Source organism: Mirounga angustirostris, unplaced genomic scaffold (genome assembly GCF_029215605.1).
Source record: "Mirounga angustirostris isolate CCGP_5_RB_7025 unplaced genomic scaffold, mMirAng1.0.hap1 SCAF_13, whole genome shotgun sequence".
Taxonomy (NCBI): Eukaryota; Metazoa; Chordata; class Mammalia; order Carnivora; family Phocidae; genus Mirounga; species Mirounga angustirostris.
In genome coordinates this window covers 101,161,116-101,177,568 of record NW_026991721.1, presented here as the reverse complement: position 1 = coordinate 101,177,568, position 16,453 = coordinate 101,161,116, and the positions used below count along the sequence as shown (strand labels likewise).

Here is a 16,453-nt window from a genome sequence, read left to right as displayed (position 1 = left end):
AGAGATGTGGGGCTTGCAAGTGGCATGGAAGGAGCCCAGCTTGCTACCCCACTGGGCCAGCTCACCACAGCATCCATTTACAATAATGACAATGGTAATAGTCATAGCTGCCATCTATTGAACACTTTTATCTCATTTAATTTGATGTCGTTCAGTGGTCAACCCTTGAGAAGCAGAAAATGTCATCCCCATTTTCAGGAAACCAAGCTTAAAAGAGAAGATTTATAAAAATAAATAAATTCATTGAGCACTTAGAATATATCGAGAATTGTGCTAAGCTGCTTTGGATGATTTATGCTATCGGGATGAGATGAGTACTACCGCCTTACTCATTTATGAGGTTCAGAAAGGCTAGGCGACTTTCCAAGGCCACATAACTCTACCATGGCGAAGCAGAGGTACAAAACTAGACCTGTTTTAATTCCAAAGTTCATTTCAAACCTTTGTTTTCACTGATTTGAACTGATTATACTTGAAAATATAATCAGATAGAAAATGCAAAAGCCACAAAAGGATGTAAAAGCCTTTTTTCTACCCGCACCAATGACGTGTTCTTTCTGGAAGCAACCAGTGTTAGCAATTTCTTGCATTTCTTTTCAGAGATGTTCTATGCATATAGAAGCAATATGAATATGTATTCTTGGTTTCCCAAAACCCAGATTCTTAAATGCTGCATTTTATTGTGACTTTGCTATATGGAAAAACTCGCTGAATTCACCACCTTATTCCCCATTCTTTCTTTAACATGCCTTCATCGAGCTTTTGATCCACTCCTCCACTGAAACTGCTTTCGTCAAGGTCACAACCTTTGCCTTATCAAATCCAGCGGCTTGGCCTCATTTTATTCAGTTTAGCAGAACTCAACACAGTTTGTCCCTCCCTCCTCCTTCAGACACTCTTTACTTGGCTTCCAGGACCCTCCTTCCTCACTGGCTCCCCCTGTTTGTACTGCTGGCTTTTCTCCTTTCTGACCTCTAAGTGTTGAGGTCCTCCATGTTCAGTCCTTAGTCCTTATGTTATCTCTGTCCCCAAGTGATCTCCTCCCACATCCGTCTCTTTAGCTCTAAACTTGTCTTTGAGTTTGAGACATGAATATCAACCCCATGCTCAGTGTGGCACCCCGGAGGTCTAAAATGCAGCTCTAACTGCACAGTCCCCAGTCAGAGCTTTGGAATCCTTCTCCCTACCAGTTCCTCTCTCCTCCAGATTTCCTCACTGAAGTAACACAGGATGGTCCCATTCACTCAGCTATTAAAGCAGAACACTGGGAAGTTGTCCTTAATTATTCTCTTTTCTTCATATATTATAGCCAGCCCTTCACATGTGCTATCTGCTTTATATTAAAATTTTACCTGATATCTGACTTCTCACCTGTCAGCCTTTTCCAGTCAAGCCCAAACCATCATTAACACTTGCCTTGACTAGTTTCATTTTCTAACTAATCTCCCTGTTTCCTCTCTACATAAGCAGAGTCTATATAAAGCCAACTTTTAAAAACACAGATCATTAATCCACAGACCCTTAAATGACCTGGCTTTGCTTACCTGTCTACCTTCTCCTAGGATTTGACTCCCTCCCTCTCCCTCCATTCCAGCCAGACTGGGCTTGTAGCTGTTCCTCAGATAAGCTGAACTCATTCCTACCCTAGTGTTTGTACCTGTAATTCCTCAGTCTGGAATGCTTCCTTGTCTCTGCCCACATATAATATCGGGGAGGCCATGATCCTACTCTTCTTTGTTTTTCCTCATAGCACTTATCACTGTCTGAAATTATATTAACATGTACTGGTTGACTTGGTTGTCTGTCATCCCTAGAGATAGAACCTCTGCAATGGAAGGGACTTTGTCCATCTTGTTCATTGCTGATTCACTGGTGCCCAGAATAGTGCCAGGCACCCCGTGGGTGCTCAGTGAGTATTTGTTGAATGAGTAAATGTATACACGATAACTTCACAGGCCCCTGGGTATAGCTTTGAAAATTTGAAGACCCTCCAAAAGGCTTTTACTTTCTTATTCCCCATCCAAATTACGAGCACCCAGGCTTAACTCACTTGCATATTTATATATAATCTTAGCGTTTACATCAAATATTCCCTTTCTCGGAATCTGGCTATTATGAAACTTTGATAGTGTTCCTCCCTCCCTTCATATGTTTTCTCTCTTCCAACAGCAGGAGAAAAACTGAATGGGGTACAGCTGAGTCCCAGTAACCAACAGGAGATGAAGAATAATGTGGAGAAAGTGCTACAGTTTGTGGCCTCCAAAAAGATTCGGATGCACCAGACTTCAGCTAAAGGTCAGTGCGTCATCACGTCTATGGGGGATGAGTACACTCAGCTTTACCCAATGATTATGAGGCTCAGAAGAACTACCCATTACATAGCCAAGTGTTCTGAGTAGACTGGAATAGGATTAGGTCCGTAGCCTCATATCATTTATCCATAAAGAGAGTTACCCTCTTGGGACAGGGTGATTATCAAAATCTGAGTGCTTTGAAAACCTGGGAGGAGAAAGACATTCTCTATTCATTTTAATTGAATAAAGATTTGCTTGAGTGTATGTATAAACATTAATACAGTAGAAATGACAAGATTGGGATATTAACTTTAGAATGTCTCATTTAAGTAATCAAAAATGAAGATAATGTTTTTCAAGTTCCTTGGGTTTCATGCTCAAGAATCATTTCAAATCATAATAACTATATTTTTTTCCATCCAGTTTTCCAGAAGAAAAATATTTTATAGCTTTTTTTTTTTTTTTTTGGATGTGATTATCACAGAATATTTCAGGCAAGATGAAAGGCTCTGGGAGCTCTGTACATACCCACTCTTGTAGCTGCATGGCCAGAAGAGGACGCTTCTCAGTCCATATTGAGCCCAAGGAAGCGATTGTTGAGGTGTCAGAGAGCCCAGGCTCCTGGGCCTTCCGCTGTTTCTCTAGAACTGGTTGTAGATCTGATTCTGTTTCAGCTTCAGTTTCTGGGTCTGACTGCCTATGGCTCTGATGAGAATGGGGGCCTGGAGGGAGCCTTCCTTCCATGTTGGATTATTGGTGCTCTCTGTGTTGGGATACTTCAGGTGGGGCAGATACTTACCATTGAGAGTGGCCCGTAGGGAGGTCTCAATCAGTCTTTTTCCAAGTCTTGCATATTTGCAATGCTACGAAACTAAGAAAATAGAATTTTACCCATGCCCTTACTTTAACTTACACCAGACCTAGCACATTGTTTTTTTGCGTGCTTTCTTCTTTTTTTCTAGGGCAAAATTTAGAGTGCTGTAATATTTCTGCTTTGGTCCCCATGAGGGGTGGGCTTGGGGATCTGGTCCATTAAAGTCAGCTATTTTGAGGGAATACTGCCATTGAGGACATCATTGTCGTTTACCTGGAGAAGTGCAGCAGCTTCCTAATTAGTCTCACTGCCTCGAGTTTTGTCCCCCTCCCCTCTGCTCTCCACACTGCAGCCAGAACGATCTTTCTGAGACTACGTAAGCTCATGCCACTGCTCTGCACGTGCGGGTCCTTAGGGGAAAATCCACAGTCTTTCCTGTGGCTTGCCATGCCCTTTCTGACCTTGACCTGCGGCCTCACCCTTCACCCTCTCCCCCTGCACTCTGAGCCCCTAGCCATGCTGTACTGTTTTCAGTTTCCTCTGCCACAGTGCCGTGCCACAGAAATATAACGCAAGTCTCATATATGGAACTTAAAAGATTCTAATAGCTACATTAAAAAAAAAAAGGAAATGGGAGAAATGAATTTTTTTTTTTAAAGATTTTATTTATTTATTTGTCAGAGAGAGAGAGCAGTGCACACAAGCAGGGGGAGCGGCAGGCAGAGGGAGAAACAGGCTCCCCGCTGAGCAGGGAGCCCAATGTGGGACCTGATCCCAGGACCCTGGGATCATGACCTGAGCCGAAGGCAGATGCCTAAGCGACTGAGCCACCCAGGTGTCCCGGGAGAAATGAACTTTAATAATACATTCTATTTAACCCAATATATCCAAAATATTATCAGTGCAACATGTAATCAATGTAAAAGCTATTAATGAGATAATGTGCATTCTCTTTTTTGTACTAACGAGATATGTTTCAATCTGACTTTTTTTGTGTGAAGTACTACCCTTTTGGCACATTTCAATTCAGACTCTATCCTTTTTTTTTTTTTTTTTAAAGATTTTATTTATTTGACAGAGAGACACAGCTAGAGAGGGAACACAAGCAGGGGGAGCGGGAGAGGGAGAAGCAGGCCTCCCGCCGAGCAGGGAGCCCGACGTGGGGCTCGATCCCAGGACCCTGGGACCATGACCCGAGCTGAAGGCAGACGCCCAACGACTGAGCCACCCAGGCGCCCCAGACTCTACCCTTTAAGCGCTCAGTAGCCTCATGTGGCTAGTGGGTCCCATACTGGACAGCATAGTTCTCGTGGGTCATGCTCTCTCTCACCTCTAGACCTTCACACCTGCTGTTCCCTCTTCTTGGAATACTCTTTTCCCTCTCCTCCTTCACCTGATGAACTGCAATGTGTCAGTCAAATCTCAGTGTAAAATTTACTTCCCCTAGGAATCTTTCTCTGAGCCCTCGAGGGTGGACAAGATGCCTTTACTCTGGGCTCCCAGAGCATCCTGTTCCTCTACCACCCCACGTTACCATACTTCATTATGATTGCTTTTAAATGTTCTGTGTGCCTGTTGAACATGCTTTGCGAGGCAGAGAGACCTGTGTCACTAAGAAATACGCATTAAATGAATGAACCCTCTGCCTCCCTCTTAGGATCTCTGGGTCTGTTCTGTCCCTCAGATATTGTGGAAGGAAACCTGAAGTCTATCATGAGGCTGGTCCTTGCCTTGGCAGCTCATTTCAAACCTGGCTCCAACAGGACAGTGAGCCAAGGAAGGGACCCCAGAGCCCCTCTGCAGAGTCACCAGCCACACTGCGCCACTGCTGTGGCCCAGGGAGCCGCTGTCGCTCTGGCTGATGTGTGTCATGACATGTCACGGTCAGGACGGGATGTCTTTCGATACAGACAGAGGTAAGCGTCGAAATCTGGGGATGGGAACTTGTTCTTCCGATGTTTCACGGCAAATGATATCGTGCAATAGATGGACGTGTCACCTACACAGCCCCACGTTGCAGAAAGGAGCGTGGAGTGTCGGTCAGCGAGGACACTCCAAGAGAGAAAAGCCCTTTTAAAAGAGATGTTTATTTTGCAGTTAGCAGAAAGTAAAGGCATCATATTTGTAATTTTTTGTCCTGGTGCCCAGGATGTTAAATATATGCCTTTGGCACAGTGTATTTTCTTCACGGGGAGATATGTGGGAGCAATGTTCCAAGTCATCTGGGGGAGTCTCTCTCTAGAATGCATCCTAAAGCCAGCTTGTCCTGAAGACTCATGGCAGGAAACCTTTCGGGGGTTGTATGTCTGCTGGGAGAGAGCAGGACCCTGGGTGTTGCAGAGCCTGGTGAAATTGGTTGTGTTCATGTCTGTCTTCCTTACTGGGTGTCCAGTGTCTTTAAGGCGGGGGCTTGGCCTTACTCCTCTTTGTTCCCTGAGCACTCTGAGAGTGCCCGTCTCTCAGCTCTTGTCGAGTTGCCCTGAACTGAACGACTGACACCCTCTCGTTTGCTGGTGCCCTCCGACTTTAGGAACAGCAGCGTGGACGAGGAGATTGAGAATCCCTGCTGGAGCGTGCGGGCCCTGGTGCAGCAGTACGAAGGGCAGCAGAGGTCCCCGTCCGAGTCCAGCTGCCCCAGGTAACTGGTGGCAGCTCCTCAGCAGGACCCGCCTGGTCAGAAGTGGAATCCCTGGGGGGCGCGGCTCGGAGTTTTCAGCTTCAAGTAGCAATATGACGGGCAGTAAGGCTCCTCCCTCTTTTCTCTTTCCCTCGGCTTATGTTTGACTCTAAAGGGGTCGTCTTCAGCCCTGCTTTGCGGTTTTGTGCTGGCAGGAAGGTAGGGAGGGTGGGGTGCGGGGAAGTTTCCCACACAAGGAAGCTTTGTGTGGAGCCTGAGTGTCAGTGCTCAGCTCCGTCCACAGGGGGGCATGACCGGGGGCCAAGAGGGCCCAGCCCCTGGTTTGCATATTTGCGTCTCGGCCGCCTGTGTAGAACTGACAGCCCGTTCCATGGTACTGCCCTGGCTCCTGAGCTGAACGCTAAGTGTGGCCTGAGAAGGTTGTATCAAGCTTGTAACAAGAGGAAACACTGAGCAGAGTTGTCTGCGAGCATTAGGATGTTTCCAGCTTTCATTTATAGGGCTAGGAATTGTGGCAGATTAGTGTGCATTGGAGTGGGCTAAGATGTTTGTGACTCCAGCAGAAAGGCCAGCTATAGCTCTTAGAGCCAAGTGCAGAGACCAGAACAGGACACAGTGCTCTAATAAAAGCCTGATCGATGCCAAGTGTAGTGGCAGAAAAAGACCAGTTTCCTGGCTCATGTAAGTCATGCTCCTAAAAATACATCCCTGGATCATGTCACCTTATTTACTAACTTCATTTCATTGCTGAATCATTTTTAATTTATGCTTTTATGACCTTTCCTCTCCTACCCAGCCCAGCTTAGTCTGTTCTAGTTAAGCCTAATTGTTCTTATATGTATCTTATATGTTCTTTCTTCTTCTTTTTTTTTAAAGATTTTATTTATTTGACAGAGAGGGAGCACAAGCGGGGGGGGGGGGGGAGTGGCAGGCAGAGGGAGAGGGAGAAGCAGGCTCCCCGCTGAGCAGGGAGCCCAATGTGGGACTTGATCCCAGGGTCCTGGGATCGATCATGGCCTGAGCTGAAGGCAGATGCTCAACCATCTGAGCCACCCAGGCGCCCTTTTACATGTTCTTATATGTATCTTAGGTGCATTTATTTTGTCTTTCTGTTTCTTTTCCACATAAAATTCCATCTTAGATTGATAGACCATTTAATTTATTGAAGTCACATGGAATTCTTCCCAGCATTTTAATATACTGATAACCTTGCTCAACTTTAATTTTTACATTTAGTAGATTGCTTTTTTATTTATAAAATTCACATAACATAAAATTAGCCACTAATTTTAAAGTGTACCATTCAGTGGCGTTTAGTATCTTCATAATGTTGTGTGACCATCACCTCTATCCAGTTCAAAGACATTTTCATCACCCCAGAAGGAAACCCTGTACCCATTGAGCAATAGGTGTGCTAGTAATGAGAATCTAAACCATTTCTTCCTTGATTGCTGCTTAGACTATCACTTGGTACAGAATCAAAGGACATTTCCGTGTATAATGAGATCTATTGCTTCCTGCATGGCTACAGGCCTTTCACTTTTTTGTGCCTGCCAGAGTTAAAGTGAGAGAGAGTGAAAGAGAGCCAGAGAGAGAGAGAGCGCGCCAGAGTGAGCCAGGGGAGAGAAGCCTGGATTTCTTCCTGAGAACACCTGCTTCCTTCCTTTCTGGCAGGAGAACTCAGACTGGGGCAGGGGCTGTGACACAGTGAATTAGGGACACCCTGGAAATCGGGCTGCTGGGGGCAGACAGAGTTTTTCTGGGAGAGGGATCAGGTAATAAGTCGCATCCCCCTGTCTGTCGCTCCTTCCTGATTTTTTTTGTCATTTTCTTCTAAGCTGACCTCTCCCCTACATCTTTGGGATGCTGGGTCAGCATCCTGCGTTTTCCTCCGTGAGTTTCCGGGACCCAGGAGGCTCTGGAACATTCGGCCCGCCCACCCCCTTCCTCAGGGGGAGGCCACCTCATGGCTCAGTGACCCATGAAGGCCAGGAGACCCCGCGATGTGACTGTGAACGGGGAGCGGCTCAGAAGATGCGAAAGGTGGCCCCCCTCTGCCCCTCAAGAGACACCCCGGCGGAGCCCTGGCCGCCTGTTGCTCCGTAGGCCTCCGGCCAGCCTCTTACTGTGTCCACGCAAAATGATCCTTAGCTGGGAAACAAGAACACATGCAACGCCTGGGGCAAGGTGGGAGGAGAGCAGCGTTCGGCGGGTTTCCGGGGTCGACCCTGAGTCTCCACCCGCCCAGGCTCCCCTCCTCCGGCGAGGAGCCTGGTGACACCCGCCCCAACCTCCGTGGCCGCGAAGGGAGGGGTCGGCGCAGAAAGGGCGTTTCCACCCCTTCTCGGGCCTCGGCGTCCGCGGCCCCGCCCCTGCCCAGCGCCGGGCTCCCGCTCGGCCTCCCAGCCCGCCCCGCCCGTGCGGGGTCCGAGCCCCGCGCGGCCCGCCGCGCTGACAGCCTGGAAGCGGGGGCGGCGAGGGAAGGCGCGGGAGGCGGCGCGGAGCCGGGGGCGCCCGCAAGCTCCCCGCCGGGACTTGATCGCGCAGCGGGAGCCGCGGGCAGCGCTGCCCCGCGCCGGCGATGGGGTGAGATGCCCGCGCCCAGGGGCACGGCCGGAGCCGCGCGGCCGCGGCCGCCGCGATGCCTCTGCCAGGGACCCGCAGCCCACGAGGGGAGGCGGCTTCCGCCCAGGCCGGGCTGCTGCAGCGTCTGAGCGGCCGGGACCGCGCGCCCCAGTCCCGGGAGCATCCCCGTCTCCGGGGCCGAGACGCCCGCCTCTCTGCCCCTCCGACTCTCTGCCGCGGTCGGGGCCCGCGGCTCTGGTAGCCGGCCTGCCGGTGGAGTGGTTCTGCGGGCCCCAGCGCGGGGAGACATGCCCGGATTCGGGAGCGCCGTGACTCCCAGCCTCCCGCCTCACCCGGGGAAACAGGCTCGCTGAAGCCGGAGCCAGGAGGGGGACCATGGGAGGGACGCAAGTCAAATGGTGAGCAGAAGCCACTTTGGCTTTGGAGGTGGGGGGCATGGGCGGGAGCAGGGCCTGGACCGGAGGATGCTCTTGGCCAGAGACGGACCGGGATGGGTGGGGGCGCTGTATTGGGAAGGACAGGCTGCTGGTCTGGGATTATCACTACAAAATACAGTGGGTTTAGGAAACTGGAGCCCGCATAGGGGAGGGAGGAGTGGCCCTTTACCTTGTCCTGTCTGCTGTGGGAGGGCACTTCAGGAGTAAACAGGACGCTTTCTTCTCACCCATCACCCATTTAAAAAAAAATGATTTTACTCTGATTTGGACTTTGCTGGGGGATCGTTTGATGCTAAGATTGGAGAGATGTTAGACCTGTGGGAATTAGGAAATGTATCAGGCACACCTTATTTGTAATCAGCTCCCTGATTTGAGGGGATTACATGGCAGGTGGGGCATTACTTGTTTACAAAACAGGGATTTTGAGCTCCTCAGGGAGAGCCCAAGCCCTGTAATTAATTAGCATTAAAATACTTTTCTGTGACCTGAAGCAGATGACTGAACGCAGCATCCTCATCTCTGAGGTTCTTCTTGGGGATGCAGCAGGATTGCTGCTCTGACCCGTGCTTCAGGATTTTCTTCCTTCATCTTTTCACTTGGCGACCTGGTTTCATGGTGTTACCTCTCTGTGGCCTCACGCACTGGCAGCCTCAAATTCACGAGAAATGTTGTTTTCCTTTGGCTGCTCTGCCACTCCCCAGTGGGGTTGGATATGCAGACATCCGCCGCCTCCTGCCCTTATATGGGAGACAGCTCACTTAAGAGGGGGAGGGTAGAGCTGAGCATGCGGCTCCTCTTTTAGGCAAGCAGTTTTCCAGCATCCTAGGTTCACACTCCACTCGCCACCCCCGCCCCCCTGCGTCTCACACATACCCACTGTGGTCCAGCCAAATACAGGCAGTGGAACGTGTCAACCATAGCACCTTGTCAGCTGAGGAAGCGTCGTTTTATCATTTCTCAAGGAAGAGCAGCTGATACAGGCCTCTTTCTGCAAGCGGATCCCCGTTTCTGTAGGAAGGTGAATGTGGAGGCCTGAGTACTCATAAATCTATTCTCCTTATGATGACAGAGTGCCCTTCCACTAATGCTTTCCCAGCAGTTAGTTCACGTTGGCCTGGAAGTCAGGTTGCCTAAGTGGTGAAAGATGGATAAGCAGTTACCGTTTCTAAATACCACTCCTCGCCACCTTTCTACCCCTGGTCTGCTCAGGTTACGGATCTATAGATTTGAAGCAAAAAACTGTAAATTGTTTTCTAAGGTTCTAATAGGATAAGAATGTATTACTGGTTGAGGTCATTCCCACCAAAGCCCTTAAACTTGGGAGAACGAAGAGGATGAGACACTAGTCCTCAGGCTGCTTTCGAGGCTTTGAAATGTCTGACTACAACCACTTGTGCTCAGCTCTTGTTTTTCCTGGTTTCTAGGAAGACAAAATGTTAACTCCTGATCGAGGCTGTGAGGATTAGCCTGGGAGACTTCAGGGGCACATTAAGTGGGTCAGTGAGTCCTAGACACTTTCACTGTTGTCTGGGTGATGGATTTGGAAAGAATTCCTGAGAGGGGGCTGGGCCTAGAGACCCCATAGCCTCTGAGATTGCTTCAGAGCCGATGTTCTCAAGGTGCAGCGCAAAGAAAAAAGGCTCTTCAGATTCCTTTCCCCTGTCAGATGGAAACATCAGTCTCACATCCCCATCTTGTCTTGCTGATTTGCTGTTGTTCTACAGCTTTAAAATTCATCTTCCCTGAAAATCACAGCGGTTCCCTCCAAGGCTAGTAGTTGTATCAGAACTTAAGAATTGAGGAGAGGTTTCTGATGGTAATTTGCAAATAGTCTAGCAGGGATCTGAATAACTCTTCGACGGTACAATCAAGTAAACCTTTCCCTTTCTCAAGCAGGTCTTTCCCCTTTTCCTTCTGATTCCCCTTTTCCTTGTCACGTCCTGACCTTGTTGATATATCACTGCCCCTTTGCCTAGCCTGGCACTGTCCACAGTCCCAGCAGTTTCTCACCGTGAATCACCCTCAGCGTTGTCCCCTCTTTTGAGATCAGCCTAGAGCTGATCTGCCATGTTACTCTGCTGGTGATGCTTGTGTCTGTGAGTAGATTTTCCTTCCAGCTCCCAAAGCTACTAAGATACACACTACATTAGTCTTTGAATCTGGGCCCAGGGATGGTGGTGGAGCAGGTGGTGGTGGTAAGTAAAAAAAAAAAAAAAAGACAAACAAACAAAACAAAACTTGGAGTTCTTTAAGATGCTAGATTACCCATCCTTCTGGTAAACCTCTTCTTTGTGAATCAGGCTTCGAGGCAGCCTTGCTGTGGAAAAGACTGGGTCATTCACTCATTTAACATTCATTTCATTCATTCAATAAGTTCATCCTGGGCTCATTCAACAAATGTTTGTTCATACTGTGGGCTGGGGACTATGTTAGGCAGTAGGAGTAAGATGAATAAGAACATGTCTCTGGGATAAATTATGACAGTTGGCTTCTAAACAACTGTTCAGGGACACCTGGATGGCCCAGTCGGTTAAGCATCCAACTCTTGGTTTTGGCTCAGGTTGTGATCTCAGGGTCATGACATTGAGCCCCGCATCAGGCTCCACACCAGGTGCAGAGTCGGCTTGAGACTCTCTCTCCCTCTCCCTCAGCCCTTCCCCCCTGCATGCTTATGCTCTCTCTCTCTCTCAAATAAATAAATCTTTAAAAAAATAAACAACTGTTCATAACAATTGTTTCTCTTCCTTTTCCTTCCATCACAGCCTGACTTCACCCAGTCCTATCCACAGTGCAAAGAGCGAATCCATTATAACCCAGTCGGAGGAGAAGGCAGATTTTGTGATTATTCCCTCTGAAGGAATAGAGAACAGAACAGGTACTATCTGTCAGCATGCCTAGGTTGGCTCGAGGAACAGTTCTCATCTTGAAGTGTTTGGGGGTCTTGACTATCTACCTATAAACTCCCTGGTCTTCTCCCTCTCCATAGTCTGTGCGTGCTAGGTCAGCTCTAGGGGGCTCTGATGCCTTTGAGTCAATGAATGTGTTTATCCTCTTGCAGAATGTCACTTCTGATGTCATAGCTGTCAAAAATCTTACAGCAGTGTAGACGGGCCATTCCTCTGCTGGGTACCTATGAATTAGGAAATGACTTTGGGGCAATCCAAAAGCCTTACTCAAGTAAACAGTTTTTATTATTCCTGTGTTATAGAAATAATTTCAGTAAGTCCTTGACTTAAATATGAACCAAGAATATATAGTATGAACAGAGGTGTGTGTAAGAATATAAAGAGCAAGACTACATCAGGCTTTTGGTGTGACGGCCACAGAAAGGACCACAAAGGGTTCCCTTTGTTTAGACTTCTTCTGTTTCACTTGCTCTCCTTTTTCTTACATAAACATAGAGGGAAGCATAGAAGAAGCAAAGCATGTGATTTCAATAGAGTTTTATTCATCTATAAGGGTTGTAATGAAATTGAAGCCCTCAGAAGAAGAACTGGACTTAAATTCTTGCCTCTAGCCCTGGGATTAGCACCAAAGAGTCAGTCCTGTTACTGATTCAGAAACTCTTGGGACCTTGGGGAGGGAAAGCATTTACTGAGTGAGTGCTCTGGGTCAGGCACCACGGAGCCCTGCACATGAGTTACCTCATTCAATCTTCACAGCAACCCAGAGGAATTATCCTTGTTACATTCACGCTTATGAATGAAGACGCTTACTCAGAGAGTTTATACCCTTCTGTATTCCGTAATGCATTTTTAATGGCCGGGCACACAATTAGATGGGATAAAATAGACAAGGAAACCAGAGCAAAGAGACCATAAACATAGGAAAATAAAACGAAACCAAGGAGCGAGATTGAATGGTTTGTGCACGTGTGCTCTCACTAGTTTGTTTCTTGTGTGACTCACACAGCGTCCTATGTGAAAGGGGCTTCCGTATGATGGAACGGTCAAAGGAATATTAACTCGGAGTCGCCCCTATGAAGCTTCGCAGCAACCAACGAGAATTTGGTTTTCATGGCAACTGGCAGCTCCTCTCTTTGTACCTGGCAGAATCCAGCTTCGGGGATGCCAGTTCCAGAGACTTAAGAGTAGGGTCTATGTGTCCCATACGAAGACTCCCCAGGAGGGAATCTTAACTACTTCTTAAAGGTTCTGCGGAGGATCTGTTTCCCCAACCTGGGGAGTTTGAGTTCATAGCCAGTTCTTTGTGTCTCATAGCCCCACCTGGTGGAGAGTCTGGTTTGCGCCGCGCGGACAGGTTCGGAAGGCAGGTGACCTGAACCCGTGAACGCGGGGGACTGTGAGCGCTTTCTGCTGGAAACTGTCTTCTTCAACATGAACTGTACTCCCTCCTTCCATTTTGTAGAGGAGACAGACTCTCCGTTTTCCCGAGACTGGCGACCAGGCAGCCCCGGGACCTATCTGGAGACCTCATGGGAAGAACAGCTGTTGGAACAACAAGAACATTTGGAAAAAGAAATGGAGGAAGCAAAGAAAATGATATCAGGATTACAGGTAGCTCTTTCCCGTGTGGTTTATCCTCGGTGCACCGATTGATGATTATTTTTAATTCACGAGGATCAGTTGAAAATAAACCGATTCAGTTTCATATGAGGTCAGAGTTGCAGGGGGAGTTTAGACAGAGGGAATAGCATTCAAAGAGCAGGAAATTCTTTTTTTTTTTTTAAAGATTTTATTTATTTGACAGAGAGAGACAGCCAGAGAGGGAACACAAGCAGGGGGAGTGGGAGAGGGAGAAGCAGGCTTCCCAAAGAGCAGGGAGCCCGACACGGGGCTCGATCCCAGGACCCTGGGATCATGACCCGAGCCGAAGGCAGACGCCCAACGACTGAGCCACCCAGGTGCCCCAAGAGCAGAACATTCTTTATGTGTGAGTACTCCTAAGTGGACCTTGCGGACTCCCATTGACAGCACAGCTGTTGCGATTTCTGTAAGCCTGGGAGCCATTATGGACCCCTACCAAACCCCTCTTCTGGCTCTTTGCTCATAGGCGGGTCTCTCCCCATCCACAGCTACGGACCTGCAGTCATGGTGCTTTCCCAGAGACAGGCACAGCAAACAGTCGGGAATTTGTCCCTAGGAAGAGTTCAAGAGTTCAAGTAATGCCGCAGGTCTCCGTTTGAGTCTAGCTAAGGGATTTAGCTCCCCCCAATGCATTTGTAAGAGGCTGCCAAGCCATAATGATCAGGTAACAGGTTTTCCTCGAGCAACAAAGCCCTTCAGTCTTTTCTATACCTTTGTGCCAGTTCGGCAATTCTCCCCCCTCCCCCCCCAGGCCGACTGACCCACTTGACTTAGTTCCTACCCTGAATGACCACCGCCCCCCCCCCCCCCCAGGTCCTCTGTCTTTGTGCGTCTGTCCCTGTTTGCGGGAGCCCTTGTCGTGTGCTGATGACCCTGAAATTGCCTAGGAATATTCCTTTCTGTTTGTGCTGGGAACTGCACTGCTTCTGAATTGTCAAATATTTATGGTTATGTAAACAAAGCCCACATTCTGTGAGTGGCTCTGGCTACCGGCCTGCGGTGGAGGGCGTGCTCCCAGCCAGCCAGCAACGGGGTGGGGACACAAAGGGTTCTGAAAGAAAAAAGGAGATTGGTACTGTGGAGAAACAGTTTGCATAACGTGTGCCCCAGGAGCTGACAAGGGCTGGAGGAATGTTTACTGCCTAAACATTCCCAAGGAGAGTTGTTGATTTTTCCCCATTGGCTTTGTTATTTTTTTAAATGTCTGCCTTTGAGATCTCTTATCTGCCACTCCATTAAGGACTGGTTTAATTAATGTGTGCTAACTTTGGGATCATATCCAACCAGGTCTTTCCCAGGATGATTTGCATTATATGAACATAGATATCCATCAGTTTGGCTTTTGGTTTAGTTTGCATTTTTCAGGCTGGGAGAAATCCGATGGCAGATTAGACAGAAAAAGAAGAGATTTGACAGGCAGAAAGTCAGCACCCTAATATTCCCTGCAAACAGAGTTGTTTTAATTCACAGCCACATGATCACAATGAGAATTCAGTTCCATTATAGAATACAATGGGGCTCACAGCATCCACTGGGCTTCTTAACTCTTTCAGTGATGAGTAAGTTGCATGCTAAGCCACATCCAGGATTTCTGACTTATTAGTATGCCTCAGTTAGAGCCCGCTCAACACTTTGCCACTAACAGAGTTAGTGCTTCTTTGACGTTGCTCTCCCTTAGCTCCCCGTGGTGTCTTATAGTTGTCTTACACCTTTTGCCACACTCCATGGGATAGCCAAATTCATTTGATTTACTAACGTCTTATTATTAGTTAGTGCTTGGTAGACCAACCAGTGGCTGGATTTTAAACAGTTTTTATATACCAGCATTTGTGATGTTAATTTGTGTTATATTTATTGAAACAGGATTTAACCTCTGTAACTCTTGATTGAATTGAGACAGAATTGAAATATAAAATGGGGACGCACTCTTAAATCTTTCACTGAGCTGATAGGTCTCATGATACCTACCTGCATGAGCAGTTCCAAGTTTTGTGAGTGCTAAAGAATACAGTTTTGGGGGCCTTCTTTAAGAATAAGGTTACAGATTATGAGTACAGTTGATCTTTGAACAATTTGGGGTGGGGGATGGCTAGGGGCACCAAACCCCTGCACAGTTGAAAATCTGCATGTAACTTTTGACTCCCCCAAAACTTTACTAATAGCCTACTGTTGACTGTAGGCTTTACTGATAACATAAACAGTTGGTTAACACCTGTTTTGATTGTTATATGTATTACATACTGTGTTCTTTTTTTTTTTTAAGATGTATGTTAGTCCACATGAAGATGTGAGACTTTTTTTTTTTTTAAAGATTTTATTTATTTATTTATTTGAGAGAGAGAGAGAGAGAGAAACAGCATGAGAGGGGAGAGGGTCAGAGGGAGAAGTAGGCTCTCTGCTGAGCCGGGAGCCCGATGTGAGACTTGATCCCAGGACTCCGGGACCATGACCTGAGCCGAAGGCAGTCGCTTAACCAACTGAGCCACCCAGGCGCCCTATATACTGTGTTCTTAAAGTAAGCTAGAGAATAGAAAATGTTAAAGTCATAAGGAGGAGAAAATATACTTGCAGTACTGTACTGTATTTTGTAAAAAAAACTTCATATCAGTTGGACCCGTGCAGTTCAAACCCGTGTTGTTCAAGGGTCAAGTGTACAATATTAGATCGGGGCTTTGGGAGGGTCAGTGCATGTGAGGGGCCCTAGGGTTTGAGCTTCCTTAGCTTCAGGGTAAATGTGCCTCCCCTCCATATTCTAAAGAAAGCAAAGCCTGGTGTGGGGAGTGGAAATGAAGGAGGACATCTTTCCGTAAATACGTTTTCCTTCTTGTTCTCTATACAGGTTGCCCTAGGGAGTAAAAATTCAGAGTTATTAAAACAAACAAAAATCCAACAAACCCAAGTCAGTGCTCTAAATGTATTTTATTTTTTTAAGATTTTTTTTTTTTCATTTTTTAGTAATCTCTACACCTAACATGGGGCTCGAATACACAACCCTGAGATCAAGAGTCGCATGCTTTACAGACTGAGCCAGCCAGGCGCCCCTAAATGTATTTAAAATAATTTCATTGTAATGAACTCATCTAAGGAAGGATAATTCTTACTGCTTTTAGTTCACTTTCCAGTTGTAGAATTCATTT

The 16,453-nt window shown here is 47.4% G+C and overlaps 1 protein-coding gene across 7 annotated transcripts in view; it reads left to right on the top strand.

Moving 5' to 3' along the window:
- DIXDC1 (DIX domain containing 1) overlaps nucleotides 1–16,453 on the top strand; it is a 59,815-nt gene that overhangs the window by 23,110 nt on the left and 20,252 nt on the right. For 4 of the 7 annotated variants that reach the window (XM_064577442.1, XM_045895049.3, XM_045895050.3 and 1 more), the window contains 5 exons: nucleotides 2,170–2,295; nucleotides 4,793–5,024; nucleotides 5,639–5,746; nucleotides 11,532–11,644; nucleotides 13,138–13,286. In XM_064577442.1, coding sequence (XP_064433512.1) covers nucleotides 2,170–2,295; nucleotides 4,793–5,024; nucleotides 5,639–5,746; nucleotides 11,532–11,644; nucleotides 13,138–13,286 — 728 coding nt within the window. Of the gene's footprint in view, nucleotides 1–2,169; nucleotides 2,296–4,792; nucleotides 5,025–5,638; nucleotides 5,751–8,120; nucleotides 8,731–11,531; nucleotides 11,645–13,137; nucleotides 13,287–16,453 lie in introns of those variants that run through there. The other 3 variants (XM_054512305.2, XM_045895056.3, XM_045895055.3) reach the window with 3 other exon arrangements.